We start from the raw sequence: 24,213 nt of genomic DNA, 5'->3' as shown, positions 1-24,213 counted from the left end.
ATTATGGTCTGCTGACGATGATAACAATTTGGGGTCTCCCAGATTCTGTGCTGGCATCACTTTGTTGCACAAAGAAGCGAGTATTCTTACATATCCTCTTCACTGGTAATCTGTACCATCATCACAGTCAGAACCTGTAGAATGTATTTACAGACTTCCATAACACTTCACAATAAGGAATGAGTATCTAGCTCAAGCAAAGGCATTCAGGTACATGGAGACAAACGATTGTCAGTGTGAACGCGGTTTGATATGACAGCGGTGCGAAAAGGGAAATGAGATATTTGCTATGGAAACCTCGACTCGGCACAGTTCCACATCATCTGATGACAATTATCCGGACACCCCTCCGTAATGCGGGACTGACTGCTGAATGTCAGGTGGATGCGAGAGTATAAAAGGATGTGGAGAGTATCGTGTTGCCAGTAGAGAAACAATGACAGACGAATGGGTTAGTCAGAATACCTCTGTTACATCGATCATGGAATAGTCATTGGATGTTGCCTGAGAAGATCCATTGGAGATATTGAACGCTTCTCCAGTTGCCCAAGTCGAGTGTCGTTGACGTCATTGTAAAGTTTAAGCGTGACGGTAGAGCCACAAGTGAACCAAACCAGGTAAATCTACTGAACTGACGGACAGGAACGGTCGAGCATTGCGGAGGATGTAAAAAATTGCACGAACTCAGAGCACACAATTATCGAGCAGCTCCTCAGAAGCGACACATTTCTGTAGTTATTGCTAACCAACGCTTGTGGAGGTGCTAACAGCGATGCCACTGTGCAGTGTACGAGTGGAAACGAGTGCTTGAATCACTTTGTACCCTGGAGCAAACAGATGAAAGAAGATTTTAGTTTGAGAAATGCGCGGAGAATGTTACCTGTCTGCGCCGACAGTGGAGTGCGGAGAAAGTGTCGTTATGGTATTGGAGTCTTGTTAGGGTGTGATGCCCGTATTGTGCTCTTAAGGAAACACTAGATAGGAAGGATATGAACATAGGCTGAGAAGAAAAAAATCGCAACACCAACAAATAATGTAGTGTAATGAAATTTTTCTAGCACACTTGTCTGGGTAGTAGATGTAAGAGATTAGTACTGCAAGATTGCAGGTTAATGTAAGCACGAGATAAGCCATTGTAAATGTGAAATGCTAGAGCGTTAATAACCGGTGTAACTGCCATAATGTTGAATGCAAGCATGGAAACTTGTATGCATTGTGTTGTACTGGTGCTGCACGTCAGATTGTGGGATGGAGTTCCATGCCTGCTGCACTTGTTCGTCCAATACCAGGATGTTAGTGCTGTTAGTATATGTCGCTGGAGTTGTCGTCTGATGATGTTCCACATATGCACTATTGGAAACGGATCTACTGATCGAGTAGACCAAGGTAGCATGTCGACACTCTGCAGAGCGTGTTGAGTTTGAACGGCGGAATGTGCGTGAGGGTTATCTTGTCGGGAAACACCCTCTGGAACGCTGTTCTTGAATGACAGCACAACAGGCCAAATCACCAAACTAATCTACAAATTTGCAGTCAGGGAGCTTGGGATAACGAGTGTCATACGAAATCGTACCCCAGACCATAACTCCAAGTATAGTTCCAGTGTATCTAGCACACAGACAAGTTGTTCAGGCACTTAACACGCCGCCTCCAATCCAACACAGGGGCATCACTGGCACCAAGGCAGAACTGGCTTTCACCAGAAAACACAACATACCTCAGTCTGCCCTCCAATGAGCTCTCGCTTGATACCAATGAAGTTGCAAATGGTAGAGGTTTGTGGTCAGTGGAACGCACGCTACAAGGCGTCTGGCTCGGGGCTGTTCTTGAAGTAACTGATGTGTAACAGTTCGTAGAGTCACTGTGGTGCCAACCGCTGCTCAGTTTGCTGCAGTAGGTGCAGTACTATGGGCCAGAGCCATACGCCGAGGACGATGGTCTTCACTCCCGGTAGTACTACGTGGCCGTCCGAAGTCCGGTATTTTCGCGACTGTACATTCTCGTGATCACCGCTGGCAGTAATCATGCACAGTGGCTACACTCTTACCAAGTCTTTCTACAGTATCGCAGAAGCAACATTCAGCTTATCACAGCCCTATTACACGACCCTGTTCAATTTCAGTGAGGTGATGATATTGGCGTCTTTATCGCCTTAAAGGCATCCCTGACTGCAATCAACTCACATTCAATCTGAAAGGTAACTAAGTCTCACGACCTTTACAGCGTGTAATTAAAGCAAACCTGAATTGCATGCTCACAGTGACGCTACTAGCGGCGCTCTTATGCGAATAGATCGAAATTTGAGTAGACATCGTTTTTCAGATGTAGAAACACGACTACCAGTTTTCGTGTATGTCGCAGGACACCTTCGTGTTGCAGTAGTTTTTCGTCAGTGTATTTTATAGCATCGTGTACTTCATTGTGTAGAAGAACAGTTAGCAGACGATGCATGTCTCAGCACGACGATGCACCTTATAATAAAGGTGCTGCAGTGAGGCAATAGATTGTGGACAATAACATTCCTTAATTGGATTAGCCTGCACAGAGATCCGACCTGAACACAATGGAACACTTTTTGGTCGACTTCCATTACTTCAAACTGCAGCGTCCTAGAGCACAACCTCCTCTAGTTTCGGGGAACCATTCTTCCACAAACGTTCAGACACCTGACTGAAAGTCTCCCAGCACAGTTTCCAGCCAACGTAAAGGCGCATGGCGGACACGCACGGGTACTTTTGAGCAGATAGCGAATATCCGCGACAATGGCAGTTGCATTCCAGGGAAACGATTTCAAGAACTTATGGGGTTACTATTTCAGAATGTATGTGTTTACCTTCAGCGCTACATCTTGAGTGAGTGGTACTTTACTATGTTGGGGAATACCTGATTGGGTCTCCCACCTGCCAGAGATTATACTGTGGTCACGTTTCAGGGCGACAGCGGCGGCGCGCTGGTGGTCGGCTCACAGGGAAGCTACACGCAGATCGGGATCGTCAGCTGGGGTTCGGGCAAGGGCTGTGCGAGCGGAGACCCGGCCGGCTTCACCAGGGTCACCTACTTCCTCGACTGGATCTCAAGTACCGCCGGCATCACCATTCCGTAAAGGCAGCACATTCATCACCAGCTATTTCCAAATTCCTCGACAGAAGAAACTGTGAACAATACAGAGCCCAAATAAATAATTCAGTATATGAAGTGTCTTATTTATTAATTTCTTGATCCTTAATTAACCAGAGTGTGAATGCGTCAATTACACACACAGTTCATCTGTAAGATTCTTTATGAGTTCCATTATTTCAGTTCCATGTACGAAACATATAGATAACGGCACTTAAGAAGGCAGCCATGTTGATTTGAAGCCGCAAATTATGCCAAAAAAAAGTTCTTACGCTATTCGTCATTACCAATCACACACAGCTAATCTTGGAAGCAGCCAGAAGCAACTCGATTGTAATACTTGCCTGGTGGTTTCGTAAATGATGTACGTACTGTGTAACTGTTTTGTTTGTTGCTGTTCTATGAGAGCATTTCGAAAAGTAAAGATACAATGGCTCGCAGTCCATAAATAGAAAATTTATTCAGAAAACGTCAGTTACATGTTATTAACTGGATTATTTGTTATTTTTCGACATAATCACCCCCGTTATCCAAACATTTGTTAAGTCGGTGCACAAGCTTTTGTATCCCACAGTCATAGAAGGTTGTCGCCTGTTGTCGGAACCACATTTCAACTTCACCTTTGATCTCATCATCGTCGTGGAATGATTTTCCACCAGGATGTGACTTCAGGTAACAGAAGACATGGAAGTCGGTGGGCGCAAGGTTCGGGCTGTATGGCGGATGGTCCAATACGTCCCATTTGAATTGTTTGAGTAGTGCTTTGGTTATGAGCGCTGTGTGAGGCCGAGCGTTATCATGAAGCAAGCGCACTGCACTTGTCAGCATTTCCCTGCATTTGTTTTGAATTGCCCTTCGAAGACGTTTCAAAGTCTGGCAATATGCAGCGGCATTAATTGTCGTTCCAGGAGGCATAATTTCCAACAGAAGAATGCCTTGTCTGTCCCGAAAAACAGAAGCCATGACTTTCTTCGCTGAAATCGACGTTTTGCATTTCTTGGCTTTTGGTGAACTCGAAGGGCGCCATTGCATTGATTGTTGCTTGGCTTAAGGTGTATGGTGATAAACCCACGCCTCGTCACCTGTCACAATGTGATCAAGGAACTCGTCACCTGCTTCAGCATAGCGTGTGAGGAAGTCGAGTGCAAAGCCCATCCTTTTCTTTTGTGTTCTTCCGTTAAAAGTTTGGAACCCAGCGGGCACACAATTTCCTGTACTCTAACTTGACAGTCACAACGTCATAAAGAGTTGTCATTGACACATCTGGTATGATCTGATGCAATTCTTTCGATGTCAGACGTCTATTCGCACGAATTGCTTCCTCCATTCTCCGAAGAAGGTTATCAGATATCACAGATGGCCAACCTGTTCTTTGTTCGTCATGAACATCGGTCCTACCTTCAGAGAAATGACGACACCATTTCGTTACATTTTGTCGATTCATGATGTTCCCATAAACAGAAACAATTTCTTTGTGAATATCCGCTGGTCGCTGACCTTTTGCATGGAGAAAACGTATGACGGAGCGCACTTCGCATTTGGCGGGATTCTGAATCGGCGCAGCCATTTTAAACACCACCTACTCCAACCAGAAGCAACGTTCAACTGCCAAACGACCGCGAGGAGAAAGCTAACGGTTCAAGGTTAACACCAGTGTTGCCAACTTGCTCCCCAAAACTCTTCTGTTCCTCTGGCATACGGTGTATCTTTACTTTCCGAAATACCCTCGTATATGTAAACTGTCTCTCTCTTCTTCAACTTTCGTGCGTGTCTTTGTTTTAAGGTAGACCTGAACAATGTTTATGTAAACGCTTTTTGATAAAAAAGAGTCGTCAAATCCGTCTGAAAATGTATAACTGTATTACAAATAACTTTTACCAAAATTCAATATAAAACTTAAGTCTGTGTGCTAAATAAGCTATCCTATGAAGTTCTATACAGTGCAGTGTAGAGTGCTTCAGTGTGTGACGTCACAGTGCTTGTCTTAAGGGTCAACACACGAAACAAACAGAATAAATATTCTATGTAAAATTAAAAAATCAAAATTTGAAAGCATGTATATCCAAAATGCTTTTATTAAAATACCCTGTGTTTTTATGTAAGCATACTGGTTAAATAAACAGTCGGAAACAGTGGGCTTAGGGATGTTTAGGAGTGTGGAAATCTCGCCTACAGCCCTATGACACAAGTGACACGCAGTCACCTGACCACGTTCGAAGTTCCTGAGTTCCGCGCTGCGCCCTATTCTGCACTCTCACGATGTCTAATGACTACTGAAGTCGCTGATGTGGAGTACCTGGCAGTAGGTGGCAGCACAATGCACCTAATATGAAAAACGTATGTTTCTGGGGGTGTCCGGATACTTTTGATCACATAGTGTATGTGTAACTAGAAACGTGCGGTCTTGTAAACGTCTTAATATTTTTTATCACGTGACTCGACATTAGCTGACAAAAGTGAAGTGAATAGTGAACTATTTCATATCATAAGCATATGAAATACTATTCAGCGCTTCTGCAGACTTCATTGATTACGATATTTAAAATGAACACCAGTCACGATGCTTATGAGTGTTTATGAGTATAAATTAAAAAGGTTGCAGAAAAGTAAACAAACGCAGTAATAAAATGAACTGAGAATATTAGTTCGCAGAATGTTTGCACGCTCGACGCACATATCCCTACCACGTTTCAGGCAAATTGGCTGACCACATTTACTGCACTTACGCCACTGCTTATACGCCTTTTTCCTTCTTTCTGACGCAGGACACTTGATGCACGTCTTGCTCTTTTCCATTCTGTCAGTTGGTGTACCTCTAACATGTCGTCATCAAATAATTCTCCTGTATTCAAGATTTGGTAGGCGCCTGCACCCAAATTCGATTTTTGCTTTTAGTCCAAGTATTCCTCCTTTAAAAATGTTGTCTTGAGGCGTTGTTGTTGCTCTAATGGACTTTTAACGTACCCACTTGAGATAGTCTTTGTGATGAAAGACTGTGTTTGCTGTGAATAATTTCTGTGGTACAGGGCACAAGTGGCTCTGCTTCCAGTGGAGCATTTTCTTCACTAGTATCACACTGTTTCATGGTGACTACCAACAATCTGAAAATGAAATCGGCATCAGCTCTTAGAAAATCGCTCCATGATATAGCTAAAAATTAATGAATTCACACATAAAATTAAAAGCTCTGACACAAAAATTCTGAAAAATCAATTGAAATGAAAGTAAGCATTAATTAGAAACATGTGGACTATTAGACTTATCTAATTATTACAAGTGATGCGAAACGTGCGGTCAGACAGGCAACCTATTCCGCACTCAGTTCTAAGTAATATACTTTATCGTTACACTGACAGACTTAAGCTGATTGCTGAATGTTGCTTTACACGCAGCGTGCATTAAAGCGAAGACACTGAAATATTGTATAATGCTATAAATGTGGTTGCAGGAATGGTTTCAAAACCCCTAGTAGATTCTACACTGACGCTGAGTTAGCTCCTCTTCTCACGATAACCGATCGCAGATCTCTCAAACAAAAAAGCCCGCCAAGTAGTACGAATAATGCACATGTGATTCTCGTTTACAAGAAGGGTAGTAGAAGTGATCCACTAAATTATCACCCAGTGTCCGTGACATTCGTATGTTGTAGAATCTTAGAATATGTTCTGAGCTCAAAAATAATGAGGTATCTTGAACAGAATGACCTCCTCCATGCCAACGGGCAGCGTGGATTCCGACAACATCGATCATGTGAAATCCAAACCTTTTCTCACTTCACACAATGAAAACTTTGGATCAAGCAGTCCGGTAAATGCAGTATTTCTTGATTTCCGAAAACAAGTTGACTCAGTAGCACATTTATGTTTATTGTCAAAGGTACGATCATACGGTGGATCAAGCGAAATTTGTGGCTGACATGAAGATTTTTTGGTAGGGATGACGCAGGAGATTACCTTCAGTCGAGAGTCATCATCAGATGCAGAAGTAACTTCGTGTGGCCCGGCGAAGTGTGTTGGTGTCCTTGATGTTCATGTTCTATAATAATGACCTTGCGGACAATATTAATAGTAACGTCAGAGTTTTTGCAGATGATGCAGCTATCTGTAATGAAGTACTATCCCACAGAGTCTGCATAGATATTCAATCGCATATTCATAAGATTTAAAAGTTGTGCAAAGATTGGCAACTTGCTGTGACGTTCTGAAATGAATAGCTGCAGACTTCAAAAAACGAGAAAAACTTCAAGGAGTCACTGTTGGAATCAGTCAACTCATACAAATACCTGGTTGTAACACTTTTAAGGGATGTGAAATGGAGCGATCATATAGGCTCAGTCGTGGATAAAGTAGGTGGTAGACTTCGTTTTATTGATAGAATAGTCAGGAAAAGCAATCAGTCTACAAACATAATTGCTTAAAGATCACTCGTCCGACCCATTCTAGTATACTACACAGGTGAGTCACACCAATACTAAATACGACTAACAGGGGATGTCGAACGTGTACAGAGGAGGGCAGCACGAATGGTGTGGTGTCACCGCCAGACACCACGCTTGCTAGGTGGTAGCTTTTAAATCGGCCGCGGTCCGGTAGTATACGTCGGACCCGCGTGTCGCCACTGTCAGTGATCGCAGACCGAGCGCCACCACACGGCAGGTCTAGAGAGACGTACTAGCACTCGCCCCAGTTGTACAGCCGACTTTGCTAGAGACGCCACACTGACAAATACGCTCTCATTTGCCGAGACGATAGTTAGCATAGCCTTCAGCTAAGTCAATTGCTACGACCTAGCAAGGCGCCATCACCAAGTTATATTGAGATGATAATACTGTATCAACAAGACCAATGTTCACCAATTGTGGATTAAAGTTAAGTATTCCAGCAGCTACGTACTTTTCTTTATAGCATTCATTACGTATCCTGTTTCAGACCTCACGCCAGCCTGCGTGAGTTTAAGCACGTGCCTTTCGGCTTCCTCTCATTGTGTCGAGGCTGTCTTGTCTAGACACAACAAATGGTTACAGGTTTGTTTGGCGCGTGGGAGAGTGTCACAGAAATGCTGAAGAAAATGGATAAGGAGACTCTTTAAGACAAACGTAAACTTTCCCTAGAATGCCTGCCTACAAATTTTCAGGAACCATTTTTGAATGATGAGTCTAATAATTTATTACAAACCCCTTTGTATCGCTGACATAGGGATCATGAGGACAAGATTAGATTAATACAGCACGCAAGGAGGCATTTAAACAATCGTCCTTCCCGCACTCCATACTTGAACGGAATGGAAAGAACCCTAATAAATGTTACAATGAAACTTGCCCTCTCCCATGAACTTCACATTTGTTTGCAGAGTGTTGATATATATGTAGATGGAGATTTAGGACTGTCTTGCTGTCTTCGTTCAACAATGTCATTATTAGAAGGGCATTCTGTTAGCAAAAAAGTGAATGGCCTTTCAGATCATGATGCACAAATTTTAAGTCTAAAAGATTTTTGTGCTTCAACACATGTTAAATATAGTTACCAACTTTTTAGGAAAGCTGATCCAGTTGCTGTACAGACTTTTGTAAGCCTTATCAAGGAACAAGATTGGCAAGATGTTTATAGTGCTGATACAGTAGACGATAAATATAATGCTTTCCTCAAGACTTTTCTCGTGCTCTTTGAAAGTTGCTTTCCGTTAGAACGTTTAAAACAGGGTACTAGCACAAACAGGCAGCCTGGGTGGCTGACTAAAGGGATAAGAATATCTTGTAGAACAAAGTGGCAATTATATCAAAACGTTAGAAACAGTCAAAATCTAAATGCAGCAGCCCATTACAAACAGTATTGTAAGGTGCTTAAAAAAGTTATTAGGAAGGCAAAAAGTATGTGGTATGCAGATAGAATAGCTAAGTCTCAGGATAAAATTAAAACCATATGGTCAGTCGTAAAGGAAGTGGCTGGTCTGCAGAGACAGGTCGAGGATATAGAATCAGTGCGTAGTGGGGATGTCCGTGTTGCTGATAAGTCGCATATATGTACAGTACTTAATAATCACTTTCTGAATATAGCAGGTGAACTAAATAGAAACCTAGTCCCAACAGGGAATCATACAGCGCTCTTAGAAAAAAGTGTTCCGAGACTGTTACCTGAAATGCTCCTCCATGATACTGACAAGAGGGAGATTGAGTTAATAATTAAATCACTAAAGACCAAGAACTCTAATGGATATGACGGGGTATCTAGCAGAATACTGAAGTATTGTTCCACGTATATTAGCTCAGTACTTAGCCATATCTGTAACTTTTCCTTTAGCAGTGGTCGGTTTCCTGACCGATTAAAGTACTCGGTAGTGAAGCCACTTTATAAAAAGGGAGACAGGGATAATGTTGACAATTATAGACCTATTTCTATGCCATCGGTGTTTGCTAAAGTTATCGAGAGGCTTGTATATACAAGGTTACTGCAGCATTTAAATTCACATAATTTGCTGTCAAATGTACAGTTTGGTTTTAGAAATGGCTTAACAACTGAAAATGCTATATTCTCTTTTCTCTGTGAGGTTTTGGACGGATTAAATAAAAGGTTGAGAACGTTAGGTGTTTTCTTTGATTTAACGAAGGCTTTTGACTGTGTTGACCACAAAATATTACTGCAGAAGTTGGAACATTATGGAGTAAGGGGAGTAGCTTACAATTGGTTCGCCTCCTACTTTAAGAACAGAAAGCAGAAGGTAATCCTCCACAATATTGAGAGTGGTAATGATGTTCAGTCCCAATGGGGCACTGTTAAATGGGGCGTTCCCCAAGGGTCGGTGCTGGGGCCACTGCTGTTCCTTATTTATGTAAATGATATGCCTTCTAGTATTACAGGTGATTCAAAAATATTTCTGTTTGCTGATGACACCACCTTGGTAGTGAAGGATCTTGTGTGTAATATTGAAACATTATCAAATAATGTAGTTCATGAAGTAAGTTCGTGGCTTGTGGAAAATAATTTGATGCTAAATCACAGTAAGACTCAGTTTTTACAGTTTCTAACCCACAATTCAACAAGAACTGACATTTTAATCAGACAGAATGGGCATGTTATAAGCGAGACGGAACAGTTCAAGTTCCTAGGCGTACGGATAGATAGTAAGCTGTTGTGGAAAGCCCATGTTCAGGATCTTGTTCAGAAACTAAATGCCGCTTTATTTACCATTAGAACAGTATCTGAAATAAGTGACATTTCAACACGAAAAGTAGTATACTTCGCATATTTTCATACGCTTATGTCATATGGTATTATTTTTTGGGGTAATTCTTCTGATTCAAAAAGGGTATTTTTGGCTCAAAAACGGGCTGTTCGAGCTATGTATGGTGTAAGTTCGAAAACCTCTTGTCGACCCCTATTCAATAGTCTGGGAATTTTGACATTGCCCTCACAGTATGTATTTTCTTTAATGTCGTTTGTTGTTAGCAATATTAGCTTATTCCCAAGAGTTAGCAGCTTTCACTCAGTTAATACTAGGCAGAAATCAAATCTGCATGTGGAATGCACTTCCTTGACTCTTGTGCAGAAAGGAGTGCAGTATTCTGCTGCATCCATTTTCAATAAGCTACCACAAGAACTCAAAAATCTTAGCAGTAGCCCAAACACTTTTAAGTCTAAACTGAAGAGTTTCCTCATGGCTCACTCCTTCTATTCTGTCGAGGAGCTCCTGGAAGAGATAAAAAATTAAGCAAATTCCAGTGTTACATTCTTGATTTTCTTTATTTAAACTAACGACTTGTTTCATTTTATCTGTTTCTACAATCGTGTTATAATTTCATGTATTGACTCGTTCCATGACCATGGAGACTTCTCCTAAATGTGGTCCCACGGAACAATAAATAAATAAATAAATAAATAAATAAAAGAGCCAGGAAACGAACTAGGTGTCGCTATTCAGGTTTCGGTAGGAAAGGTGGCGTGCAGATGAGTGGCACGATAACTGGTTTGCAGATGTTATGATATATGAGTTTGCAAGTGTTTTCGTTGATTAATAGATCAGTAGTGAGTAATTATTCCGTTTATTCGTGTGCGTAATTAATTACATATGAAATCAGCGGACAAATCAGTATCGTCGTTCTACAAGAAGTATCCGTTCGTGAGAAACATTACTACAGGGTGTCCCAAAAAGAATTACTCAATTTTAAATAGAATTATTTATTGGGAAGATGGGCTTAACACAAACAAATTGCATACTAAATTACTCATAAAAGACAGAGGTTTATAAAAATCCATCACAAATGTTCAATATGTCATCTATTGGCAGCACGGACGACATCTAGTCGATAGCCGAATTCATTCCAAACTGAGCATAAGGTGTCTTCTGTCACTGGAGCTACAGCAGCTGATATTCTGGTTTTTAGTTCATCAATGTCACGAGGTAGGGGAGGAACGTAAACACATTGTTTAACATATCCCCACAAGAAGTAATCACATGGTGTTAAGCCAGGGGACCTAGGAGGCCAAGAGTGTAAAGCCTGGTCACTCGGTCCTGTAAGCCCTATCCAATGTTGAGGCACGATGGCATTGAGGAAACTACGCACGTTATTGTCCCAGTGCGGTGTTGTTCCATCTTGCTGATAGATGAAATTGTCAGAGTCAAGTTGTGGGAATAACCAGTTCAGTAGCATTGCAAGATATGATGGTCCTGTTACGATTTCTTCCTCAAAATGTAGGGTCCGTAAACCTTGCTTTGTGAAACAGGACAAAAAACATTTACTTTGCGCGAGACTGGCTGCACGCTCTAGGTCAGTGCTCTTTGGGACATCTAGCGGATTTTTTTCTTAAACTCTAGAGCATGCCGATTACATCTAGCGCTGTTTTAGTTAACTTGTGATATTTGTCTCAATATTATTACAAGTTAAAATCGGGTCATACTTTTAGGCCGGCCGAAGTGGCCGTGCGGTTAAAGGCGCTGCAGTCTGGAACCGCAAGACCGCTACGGTCGCAGGTTCGAATCCTGCCTCGGGCACGGATGTTTGTGATGTCCTTAGGTTAGTTAGGTTTAACTAGTTCTAAGTTCTAGGGGACTAATGACCTCAGAAGTTAAGTCCCATACTGCTCAGAGCCATTTGAACCATTTTTTTTTTGTGCTGTAAATGGTTTCCATGTGCCTCAACGTATGCGTGTACGTGTCGTAGCATGTTCTGTCTGACATGTTCACATCGGCCAGGCTGCATCTGAACAGTGTCACAGGCAGCATGAATACGCTACTCCATTGTATCCACATCTGAAATGGGCTCTGCATACACGATACTTTTGAGATGGCCCGATAACCAGAAATCGCACGGGTTGTGAATGAGCACGCCATGCCTGGACCCCCTCGCCCTACCCATCGGTCAGGGAAGACATGACTGAGATGCGTCCAGGCGTTAACGGCGAAGTGGGTTGGACCACCACCATGCAGCAGTTCCACATCCCTTCGAATCATCAGTGGCACATCTTTCAGTAGGAGAGGCAAAGTCACCCGCCAGGAACACCGATATTTCCGGCCTGTTAGGAAACTTAAAAGGAAGTCTTGTCCAAAAATACGATCGCCAGTCATCCCAGTCCACACATTCCGGCTGCACTGATGCTGTTTCACTGTCATCATACCATGAGAGTTCTGCATACTATCCCACCGATGACTGTTATGAAAGTTGAAGATACCTCTCCGCGTAAAGGAGGCCTCATCTGTGACTAGGATGGATGACACCAATCCAGGAATCGTTGTTGCCTGGTGAAGAAACCAGTGACGAAACTGCTTCCCATGTGGAAATTCTGTCACTAGTAAACTTTGTACACGCTGTATGTGGTGTCACCGCCAGACACCACACTTGCTAGGTGGTAGATTAAATCGGCCGCGGTCCATTTAGTACATGTCGGACCCGCGTGTCGCCACTGTATGATCGCAGACCTAGCGCCACCACAAGGCAGGTCTCGTGATACGAACAAGCAGTCGCCCCAGTTGTACGGCGACATTACTAGCGACAATACGGAAGAAGCCTTCCTCTCATTTGCCGAGAGACAGTTAGAATCGCCTTCTGCTAAGTCCATGGCTACGACCTAGCAAGGCGCCAATTGTAACAGTGCATGTATCTTACGAGTCGCATTTGTATAGTCAAGAGAGATGTATCACAAGGATTATTAAAGTTAAGTATAAAGCAGCTACGTACTTTTCTTGCTACCAGTCAATAGTTATTCTGTTCCAGACTTGACGCCCGTCGGCGTGTGTGAACGCGTGCCTTTCTTTTGGCAACTACAGTGTGGCGTAACAGCCTTGTTACGTCACTACACTGTAACTGATAAGGGTAGTAACAACTATCACGAACAGTGTTCCACACGGTCGTCTGGATTGCCCTGTACTGGCGAACCAACTGCCTGGTACTGACAAGGCGGTCGCACGTCCACAATGTTAATCCATTTTCCTAGAAGTCTGGTGGCCGAACTTTTGGGGTACGTCCTTCATGATTTCCTGCTTCCTGAAACGACCCTACCTCAGAAGAACGGCGAAACACTAGTGCGAACATGAATGCTTTCGTTGTTGTCGGCGGGGATAGATCTCCTGATACAATCCTGCTGCCCACCGCCCGCTGCCATTTGCCTTTCCGTAAGTAAACACCAAGTTGGAAAGCTCTCGATTAGAATACGGAGCCATTGTGTCTAACGCTGCATCACATCCACAAGGTGAATCAGAAAGAGAAGTGAACGGGACACATCGCTTGGCAGCTAGCGGAGTATATATGTAGATGTAAAACATTGCTAATTACTAAGCAGGAGAGGGCGCTAGGGCATGACGAATAAGGAACAGTACCGCCCTCTAGAAGGAAACCGTGCATACTATAACTGCGGGTGCATGGCACAGCGCATATTAGACCGCAGTCTGTGTAACAAAGTATGATTGAATAAATGGTCTCTAGCGTGGAAACTATGTATTTCCAGTCGTAAGTTCATTAGACCTTTTTTGTTCCGTAAACTTTCATCGATCAACCCCTAGAGTTTGTGGAAAAATCACCCTGTATATTAAACATGGAAAGCTGAAAATTGGTATGGAGCCTCAGTTTCATGTAAAGACATTAAATATGTGTCACCAATGAGCTACCTCTATTAGTTTTCAAGTTATTTACTAAAAACCAAACTTGGAACGTAAAAGAGGTTGGTGATGGGTAGATTAGTTACCATTTGCATTTGTAATAGAAAGTTCTATGTACAGCAGTCGATTACATTCATGCAATAACACAGCTGTACCAAGGTTCAAGACTGTATTGTAAATAACAATGATTACAAGGATCGTTACACGGGCAGTTCAGAGGTCATGTTCTGTTACCATTTCCATCCTAAAAATTGTAGCCGGCAATGCTGCCGAGCAACAGCTTTTTCAGTAACTAGGGCAAACGTAGGTCTATTTACATAAATATTAAGAAGATTGTAAATTGTTAAATGATAGAGCTAATAATTAATGTGTCCGAGAAGGGGGCATTTAGATAATGCTGCCTGTGTCTAGGGTGGTTAATAGCAGATGTTCCATTTGGCGGTCCGCTGCGTGTGAACTTTTGCACATTATATACGTTAATAAGTTAAATCTAAACTTTTATTTATAGTCATGATTCTTGATCCTTCATAGTAAATAGCTAGTAGGACCATTTTCATTCGGTGAGCACAAAGGGTAATGTGGAATTCCTGAATGGAAATTATCGTCAGTAAGTTCTCCATCGCTTTCTAGCTGCAGCAAAAACAATCTTAAGTTCTTGTACATGTCGAAGTTTGGTGGAAAGCTGACACAGTCTTTTCATTATAACATAATGAAGTAATGATCATTTAGTTATGACGCACATCCCCACAATCCACTACTCAATTCCGATCGCCACAAGCAACTGCTGAAATGAAGCAAGAGTAAAAACCATAGGCGAAGGGAGGCTGCAACGTCTCTAATCGATTGGAAACATCAGGTCATACACTGAGGTGATGAAAGTCGTGGGATACCTCGCAGTATCGTGTCGGACCACCTTTTGCTGGCGTAGTGCAACAAATCGACGTGGCGTGGACTCGACAAGTCCCCTACGGAAATACTGAGCCTTGCTGACTCTGTATCCTTCCACAATTGCATATGTGTTGCCAGTGCAGGGTTTTCGGCACGAACTGACCTCTCAATTATGTTCCACGAATGTTCGATGGGAGACATGTCGGTCGATCCGAGTGGCCACATCATTCGTTAGAACTACCCAGAATGTTCTTCAAACCAACGGCGAACAACTGTAGCCCGGTGACATCGCGTATTGTCATCCATAAAAAATTCCATCGTTGTTTGGCTGCATATGGCTTCCAAGTAGTCAAACATAATCTCTTCCAGTCAATTATCGGTTCGGTTGGACCAGAAGACCCATTCCATTCCACGCAAGCACAGCCCACACCATTATGGAGCCACCACCACCAGCTTGTACATTGCCTTGTTGACAACTTGGGTCCATAGCTTTGAGGGGTTTGCACCACACTCATACCCTACCATCAACTCTTACCAATTGAAATTGGGACTCATCTGATCACACCACGGTTTCCCAGTGGTGTAGGGTCAAACCAATATCGTGACGAGCGCAAGAGATACGCTGCATGCGATGTCGTGCTGTTAGCAAAGGCCCCTGCGCCGGTCATCTGATGCCATAGTCCATTAACGCAAATTTCGCCGCTATGCCCTAAAGGATACGTTCCTCTTACGTGCCACATTAATTTTTGTGGTTATTTCATACAGTTTTCCTTGTCTGCTAGCTCTGATAACTCTACGCAAACATCGCTGCTCTCGGTCATTAATTGATGGCCGTCGGCCAATGGATTGTCCGTGGTGAGAAGTAATGTCTAAAGTTTGGTACTCTCGGCACACTCTTGAGGCTGTGGTTCTCGGAATATTGAATTCCCTAATGCGTCTAGCTCCAACTACCATTCCGCGGTTGAAGTCAGTTAATTCCTGTCGTAAGTGTATAATCACGTCGGAAACCTTTTCACGTGAATCACCTGTGTACAAATAACAGCTCCACCAATGCTGCCCTTTTATACCTTGTGTACGCGATACCGCCGCCACCTGTAGAAGCGCGTATCGCTGTCCCACGACTTCTGTCTCCTCAGTGTACATCGCCGACAGAGCGGCATGCCTCCACTCCCCAGTCACCATGAGACATGGACTCTCTAGCACAGATCTGAAGCAGCACGGATTGATGGACCAGTATATGTACACCCGATGTTAGTAAAGCCTTCGGGCTTATTTATCACGACGTTCACTTGCGTAAGTTAAATAAATATAGAATAGAGCCCAACGAAAAGGGTTGACCTGCATATACCTTGACGGGCGCCAACAGGTCACAGAAGTAAAATACAAAGACAGTGAAACACAGAATTTCTAGATATACAATAATGAGAAAAAAAAGTGTGGCGGTCCGTAAGTGTCACTTCTGATGTCAGCCATTTTTACTATGTGTAAAATAGTTGTGCGAAAATCTAACTGACGGAACCAAGGTACTATTTGCAGATGACACTAATTATCAAATTATATCAAACAGTGAAGGAAATCTGTAGGAAATTTCAGCATAGGTAAAGCATAGTTTAGCTCAGAACCAACTGGCTCATCACAAAATTTGAAAAAAAAATACGACACTTAACTTCCGCACTACGTAAAACCTCCATCCTGCAGATCCTGTTATCGTTGAGGAAGAAATTGCCTCAAACGTGAGTGCATATAATTTAACACGATTTGCGGTGGGAGATGTAGCTTAACAATCCAGGTGGAAAGCTCAATAAACTTAGGTACGGTGTTAGAAATATCATTGAAAGTACAAGCTACTCGTCACTAGTGAAAATATACGGTGGCAGTGAACAGACGCAACTGATGTGCGGAAATTTTACTTTGGGGAATCCTACAATTAAAAAAAATCTCTTCATATTATAACCTGTCGTTGAGAACAAATGGCACATCAACAAAACGTTAACATTAGTGCTACGAAACTGATGTAGGTACCATAAGTCATTTTTGGTTCTGAGCATGAAACATATCAAATTAATTCTAAGCTGAGAGTGTAAGGGTAACATTTATCATTTATCGAAAGAAACTGTCGAAATATTAACAGGCTTTTCAGTCGTATTTTTTCTCAGAAATTCACACACTTGTCACATCAAAATTAAATTAATTTATTGTCAAATGGGGTTATGTAGTTTTCTGGGCAGTTGTGAGTTACTAGAATTTCAAGCTGAGCTGCTGTAGTGATTTAATTGCGTTTTTACTTTCCCTGTAATACATTTTTCAATTCATCTAACCAACAATGTCTTAAATTCTGACTGTAAACATTGTCTGTCACAAAGCAAAATAAGTGGTCCAACTAAAACATTCATATTTCCTTACTTACTACACAAATATGCAATAAAAAATGAGGGTTCCTATTTAAAAAAAAACCAGTTGATATCCGTTTGACATATGGCAGTGGCATCTAGTGGGCCAACCATAGCACCACCAGATTTCCCCCTTCAAGCTAGACAAGTATCGTTCTTTGTAGTTCTTTCGTTTGATGCTTATTTCGTGAGATATTTGGCCCGATCACTATCAATTTATGTATGGTATCTGTTCTAAGAGTTGTTTGCTTGCTCTCGTGTTTCGCCAGATATCTGCAGTTTCGTTTTTTACAACGTCTAACTGGAGTCAGCCCAACAAATGCTGCTCATCACGTCTCTCATACGACGCCCAGCTTCGACGGAATGCGTCGGGTTTCTTGAACTGGAGTTTTACGTACTCATTCGATAGCGCGCTACTACATTAGTCTAGTGCTATATTCGTTTTACTAGTTAAGTATTAACAGGAACAGTTCTACACGAAGAATAGCCAGTACTGCAGCAGCAACTGAGCAGCGTGCTTCTGCATGGCCGTGGTAACCAGCGCCGGCCAGGGCGGTGCAGTTGCTGCTAGACTACTGGTTGTTCTTTGTGTAGAACTGTTCCTGTTAATACTTACCGGTAAAACGAATATAGCACTAGACTAATGCAGCAGCGCACTATCGAATGAGTACGTAAAATTCCAGTTTAAAAATCGCTTTGTTTGTCACTGGAAGCAAGCCGACGCTTTCCGTCAACGCTGGACGTTACATGAAATGCGTGATGGGCAGCACTTGTTTGGGCTGACTCCAGCTGCACCTTGAAGAAACAAAATGGCAAATATCTGCCGAAACAGCAGAGAAAGTGCTCCAGACGGCTCTGAGGAGAGACACCCTATACATACAATTTCTTGTGTAACGTTGGAAGTTGCATGTGGCTGTTCGCAGGTGATGCTATTGCTCACGTGAAGACTGAAATGCCGGAAAACGGTAGCAGATTTCATAAAGACTTTCGGGGGACCGACGACTGGTGCACAGACTGGCCGTTGATCGTGGACGTAAATAAAAGTAACGTGTTGCGCGCAAAGAGGAGAATCGCGCAAACGAAGTAGACACTTGGCGCAGTGGCTGATGGGAGCAACTGTAAATGGGAAATGACGTTACGGTCGCTCCCATCAGGCACCGCGCCGAGTGTCACCTTTGTTTGCGTGTGTGCAGTTACTGTACCATAACGTTGTTGTCGATAAACCACTGGAACAGTATCAACTGTAAACAGTGAGAAGAGTCCAGAGAAACATGATACTAAGATCAGTGGGGGCCTATAGGACGTCACCGGGGGGAGCTCTGTTAGTTATAATGGGGCTCTGCCCGCTAGACATCAAAATTAGAGAACAAGCGGCATGGTATTGGGTGAAAAAAGGAGATGGGGAAAAAATAATAGATATCATGGGTGTGAGAGTAGAGGATAAAAGGGAGATAAGAAACAGAGGGGAGGAACTGTGGCAAAGGAACTGGGAGGAGGACGAAACGGGAAGAAGAACATTTGAGTTCTTACCTGATGTCAAAGAACGTGGTACAATGAAGTATTTTGAACCCACACGAGGACTCATCCACTTCCTCACTGGTCATGGACCCTATCCGACATACTTATGTCGGTTTGGGAAAAGGGCAACCCCCGAGTGCGACTGTGGCGCAGCGGAAGGAACTCCCGAACATGTGGTTTTCGAGTGCCCTCTCTTCAATGACGTGGCGGAAACTTACAGAGACAGACTTCCACATAACCAGACATACGACCTTTTAAGGCAGGAAGACACTTTTCATACCTTGAATGCTCTGGCAGAAGAGGTATCACGAAAGGTTTTAATAGAGTACCTAAGGGATCTAGGGTAAATATCAAATACCTAATTCTCGAACAACCAACCGATTAGGACTTGATCTCAGTCCCATACCGCCTGTGCGTGGAATGGCCGACTTCTGGTAGTTGGAAACCGCCACGTGCGGGATTAGGGGGATGGGATCAACAAACCGATCACGACAAAGCACCAATAAGACGTAGGTTAAGTTAGTAGAGTAGGATTAGATTAGAATACTAACATAGGAAGCTGCAGCGATTACTAACCTCGGCCGGCCCAGTGCCAGGGGCACGCTCCTCGGGGTTAGCTCGGGGAGCCTGGCAACTCCAAGTAGGTTTATACTCACTGGCACACCTGTGACGCTGCAGTTAGTAGTCATTCTAGATTAGACATAGGTAAATTAAACTGCTCATTGCTTTTGCAAGAAATTAACACTAACTCAGGAACCTAAAGTAGTATCTCATAAATAGAATGCATAGGTAAACTAAAGTATTATTGTAACTGTAGGAATTTAATATTACCTAAGAACTTAGAAAGTAGCTCACTAACACTATTTGTAAATTAGCTGCAAAATATTAAACTATGTAATAATCATTATGGCCCACTAATCATGTTAGGAGGTGGGCTAAACATGTATAAATAATATTGTTGTCAATAAAGATTTTTTTTTTTTTTTTTTTTTTTTTTTTTTTAAAAAAAAAAAAAAAAAAAGAAAAGAAAAACAGTGTCCTGTTCCACCCCTTAGCTCTTGCATGCGAATAGATTTCAAACTATATATTTCTTTTTCTTCTTCTTGTGTTTCCAGAAGATGCGGACTTACATTACAAAAACTTATATACAGCAATGGGATGTCAGATTAATGGAAATGTCAGATTCAGCAATTTCATCTTCTGAAATGGAATTTTTAGAACCATCTAAGGAGTTTATTGACGTGACCAAATCTGTGATGGAAAGATATGTTCTTAAATTTAAGAATAATCCTGACTACAGGCCTAACTAATCAGATGGGAAATTGAAAAATGTGTTCACTGTAGACTGCAGAACTGGTCACAAAAGCTGGCAACAGCCAGCAGAGCGGTGTGATGACCACATGGCCCTCCAGATCTGCATCCTGTGATGCCTACGACTGGGCTGTCGGTCGGTACTGTTGAGCCTTCTGAATTCTGTTCGGACGGAATTTAGCTTTTAGTTCACTGCAAAAGATATGTCTTATTAACAGATTCTCGTTATACGAATGAACTACAGAATGCTGTTGCAAACACAGAAAAGAAAGAAAGAATATGCATAAAAAGTCAAAAATTCCAATACTGAGAAATCAGCTACAACGAACTCTTTGAGAAAATTAGAGCTTAATGATCAAGATGAACACAAAAACCAGTATAGTGCAGACTAAATGACGTATTAACACATTCTCGTCACGAGAATAAAGCACGGAAAAGAAATAAAGAGGGCAAAAAGAGGTCAAAAATACCAGGACAGGGAAGTCAGACGAGAAAAAACCTTTGAGACAGTTAAAGCTTGTAATTTCAACGTTTATGCAGTATTTTCGACGTTTACGATACAATTTAACAAAAAATTTCCTTATCCCACTCTGCCCTGTAAGTGCAGCATGTAGCCTGTCGTTACATATCTGGTCTTTTTTTAAATTAAACTTTATCGCAACTGGCTTGAACAATTCCCAAATTTCATTCAAAATAATGAATTCCAGTATAAACGTAGGAAAAATTAAATAAAAGAACGATAAGAGCCAACTGAAAAGAGTATTACGCGCAAAGTAACAAGGGGCTCTATTCACAGAGTTTCTAATGAACGTCCCTTTTGTGTCACAACTACTACATAAACCCCACGCACGTACTGTTAACATCTTGAGCATCTGGGAGTCTTAAGCGTCTGAGGATCCTTAGAATTTGGGGGTCTTTAGAATCTGAGAGTCTTTGTGTTCGAGATTTTAGTGTCCGAGCTTCTAGCATTTGAGTCATCAGTATTCGTGTCTCTTATGTTCATGCGCCACTCTGTGAGATAGCTAACACTATTGGAAGCCAGGTTAATTAAAAGTAAGCCGGCCGGAGTGCCCGTGCGGTTGTAGGCGCTGCAGTCTGGAACCGCTAGACCGCTATGGTCACAGGTTCGAATCCTGCCTCGGGCATGGATGTGTGTGATGTCCTTAGGTTAGTTAGGTTTAACTAGTTCTAAATTCTAGGGGACTAATGACCTCAGAAGTTAAGTCCCATAGTGCTCAGAGCCATTTTTAATTAAAAGTAAACGACCGTTTGACATATCGAAGGAACTATGTTAATAAAAGCCAAGTTAAGGAAAAACTACAGTCTGCTACGATTTCGAAGAGAGTATCAAGAGAATTGATTCCTGTATTGGATTATCTCTGGACAACAATAATAATAATAATACTTAATTCTACATTAATATTAAGGAGAATAAAATTCAACGGATAAAACATCGTGCTTTGTTAAATGAAATCTGTGTCTTTCGTAGGAATTAATTCGGTGTACGTCTGCTAAGCTAATCAAAGATATCAGTTCATCTGGAAACGTGAATCGGCTGCCTAGTAACTGTTAATGTGCATCTTTGGTGGCAACCGCTAAACAACATAGCTAGACGACAGTGACAATTAGAATCTAAGTTTATTAACGAAAGAGACTTTAAAAGATTTGTGTAACCCCGAATACAGATTACAGTTGGTACAAAAAGCGGACGTTACCAACAAATATTGACTGCAATAACATATAGCATTGTGTCATTTCGATTTCACGTATCTCGATGAAGTGAAGAACACTGGCTGGGCATAGAAAATGGACATTCACTTCCGCTGATAGTGGAAGGGCCAGTAGGTAACAATGGGAGACGTCACAAATACTAGGTTCTTCAATACGGACTAAAGTATTTCAAAGTATTATCTCAATCTCAGATATTTCTATTTTTTCTAACATTAATTAAATATTTCATTCATTTAATGTCCATACTGAATACGTCAGTTCAAAGGTACCTAGTAAAATTTCATTTTAGATACTACACACAAGTTAAACATTGGTTCAAATGGCTCTGTGCACTATAGGACTTATCATCTGAGGTCATCAGTCCCCTAGAACTTAGAACTACTTAAACCTAACTAACCTAAGGACATCACACACATCCATGCCCGAGACAGGGTTCGAACCTGCGACCGTAGCGGTCGCGCGGTTCCAGGCTGTAGCGCCTAGAAGCGCTCGGCCACATCGGCCGGCAGTTAAATATTCACTCTATGTCTGTTACTGGAATATGTCCTCCTGCCTCAATCGTTTTCGCCTGACCCATTAAATAATCTTCAATATACTTTTAACTTCTTAAATGTAGGCTTCTTATTTGATCGGCAGATCATCTATTCATCCGACACGATAGATTGCTCTTAACGTATCTATTCCACATCCTTCTGTAAAGTACTTATCGATCCTTGTAAAGTAGCACGTTTACTATTTGCTGAATTTAAGTCCAGTCTCAGTTTCTCGAGTTCCTTAGCCAGTCTATCTTCTCTTTCCTTAGTTTGAGCCTCTAACGATTCAATCGCTTGTTTGATTTTCCCCTTAAATTCTAGGTCTTTCTGATTCCTTTCTTCCCTGTATTCTCGGTCTTTTTGATCCCTTTGACGATTAGCTTCTAATATTTCCTCCTAGAATTTAATTAAATAGTCAAACAATACACCCACACCCATTTCATTTGTAGGTTTAACCATTCTACTAGGTCCTACAGTTGTGTTGGAATTGTGTGAACAATACATTTCGTGTGTGACGGCGCAAAGTGCACTGTGTAAAATAGACCTCTTTGGCATTGTCTAACACTCTTTGTTTGCGCTAATTATTCTGTTGTGTTCGCTGTAAATTCTTATTTATTCTTGAATGTGCAAATATAGTTATTAGTAAAATGTCCTTTTTTCTCCTTAATACTTATTCAGCTGCGCAAATTCCAATAGATTATGGGCCCAGGCTGCGTTTGGAATAAGTATATCAATCAAATAGTAGGGAGAAAGTATTGGAAAAGTTCCAATTTACGTGAAGTGCGAGTTATCCTTACAAGACGATCGCAATTTTTTTTCCACATTATTTTTCGGTGTTCTTTACGGCAATAAAAAGCAAGTTACCGTTAAGAATGAGTGCGGCACAAATTCCAATAGATTATGGGCCCAGAGAGAAGGACCAATAACAAAGGTAAGGCACTCTCATGTTTTTATTCTTTTGGTGGGATGAGTAATCGTGATATGGAATGGATTTTAGACTCAGGTGCATCTGTGCGTATTGTTAAAGATAAATCACTTCTTTATGACATCAAAGATAAGACTCATATGGGAATATCCACTGTTGATGGCAACAAGCTCCAGTGTCACCTGGCTGGGAAACTAGATCCATATGTAAGTGTAAATGGTGAATCAGATATGGTTACAGCACACAATGTTCATTATGTGAAAAATGTGGCAACTAACCTGCTGTCTGTAGGGGAAATTGTCAAGAAAGGAAATACAGTCACTTTTGACATGCGGGGTGCAAGAGTAATCAGTGAAAGTGGTGAAGTTATAGCTACAGCAAGTAACGAAAGGGGCATTTTTAAGTAGGATACCATTGACAGTAAACATAAAAATGTTAGTGATTCAGTATATTCAGCAGAAGGTTTTTTATGGCACCGGAGGCTTGGACATCTCAATAGAAAGAGTATGTCTATAATAAAGGATATGGTAAAAGGGATACAGAATTTTAGTGTGTCCAAGGATCCTTGTGAGACATGTATAAAGGGAAAACAAGCAAGGTTACCCTTCAAGACTAGTAAGAGTAAATCCACAGAAGTCTTACAGTTAATCCACACAGATGTATGTGGCCCGATGGAGTGTGAATCCGTAGGTGGGAGTAATTATTTTCTTACGTC

At 41.9% G+C, this 24,213-nt stretch overlaps 2 protein-coding genes across 2 annotated transcripts in view; both read left to right on the top strand.

Annotated features, from left to right (window-relative positions):
- Positions 1–3,103, top strand: part of LOC124775628 (brachyurin-like) — a 55,787-nt gene extending 52,684 nt beyond the window's left edge. Inside the window, exon 7 of the mRNA XM_047250456.1 lies at positions 2,933–3,103. Coding sequence (XP_047106412.1) covers positions 2,933–3,103 — 171 coding nt within the window. The remainder of the gene's footprint in view (positions 1–2,932) is intronic.
- Positions 3,104–23,539: 20,436 nt separating this feature from the next.
- The window catches only part of LOC124775626 (brachyurin-like), a 66,878-nt gene continuing 66,204 nt past the window's right edge, over positions 23,540–24,213 (top strand). The window contains exon 1 of the mRNA XM_047250455.1: positions 23,540–23,879. Within this exon, the coding sequence (XP_047106411.1) occupies positions 23,540–23,879 (340 nt within the window). The remainder of the gene's footprint in view (positions 23,880–24,213) is intronic.

The sequence above is a fragment of the Schistocerca piceifrons genome, chromosome 2 (assembly GCF_021461385.2).
Source record: "Schistocerca piceifrons isolate TAMUIC-IGC-003096 chromosome 2, iqSchPice1.1, whole genome shotgun sequence".
NCBI lineage: Eukaryota > Metazoa > Arthropoda > Insecta > Orthoptera > Acrididae > Schistocerca > Schistocerca piceifrons.
This window is presented reverse-complemented; position numbering and strand designations above follow the sequence as displayed.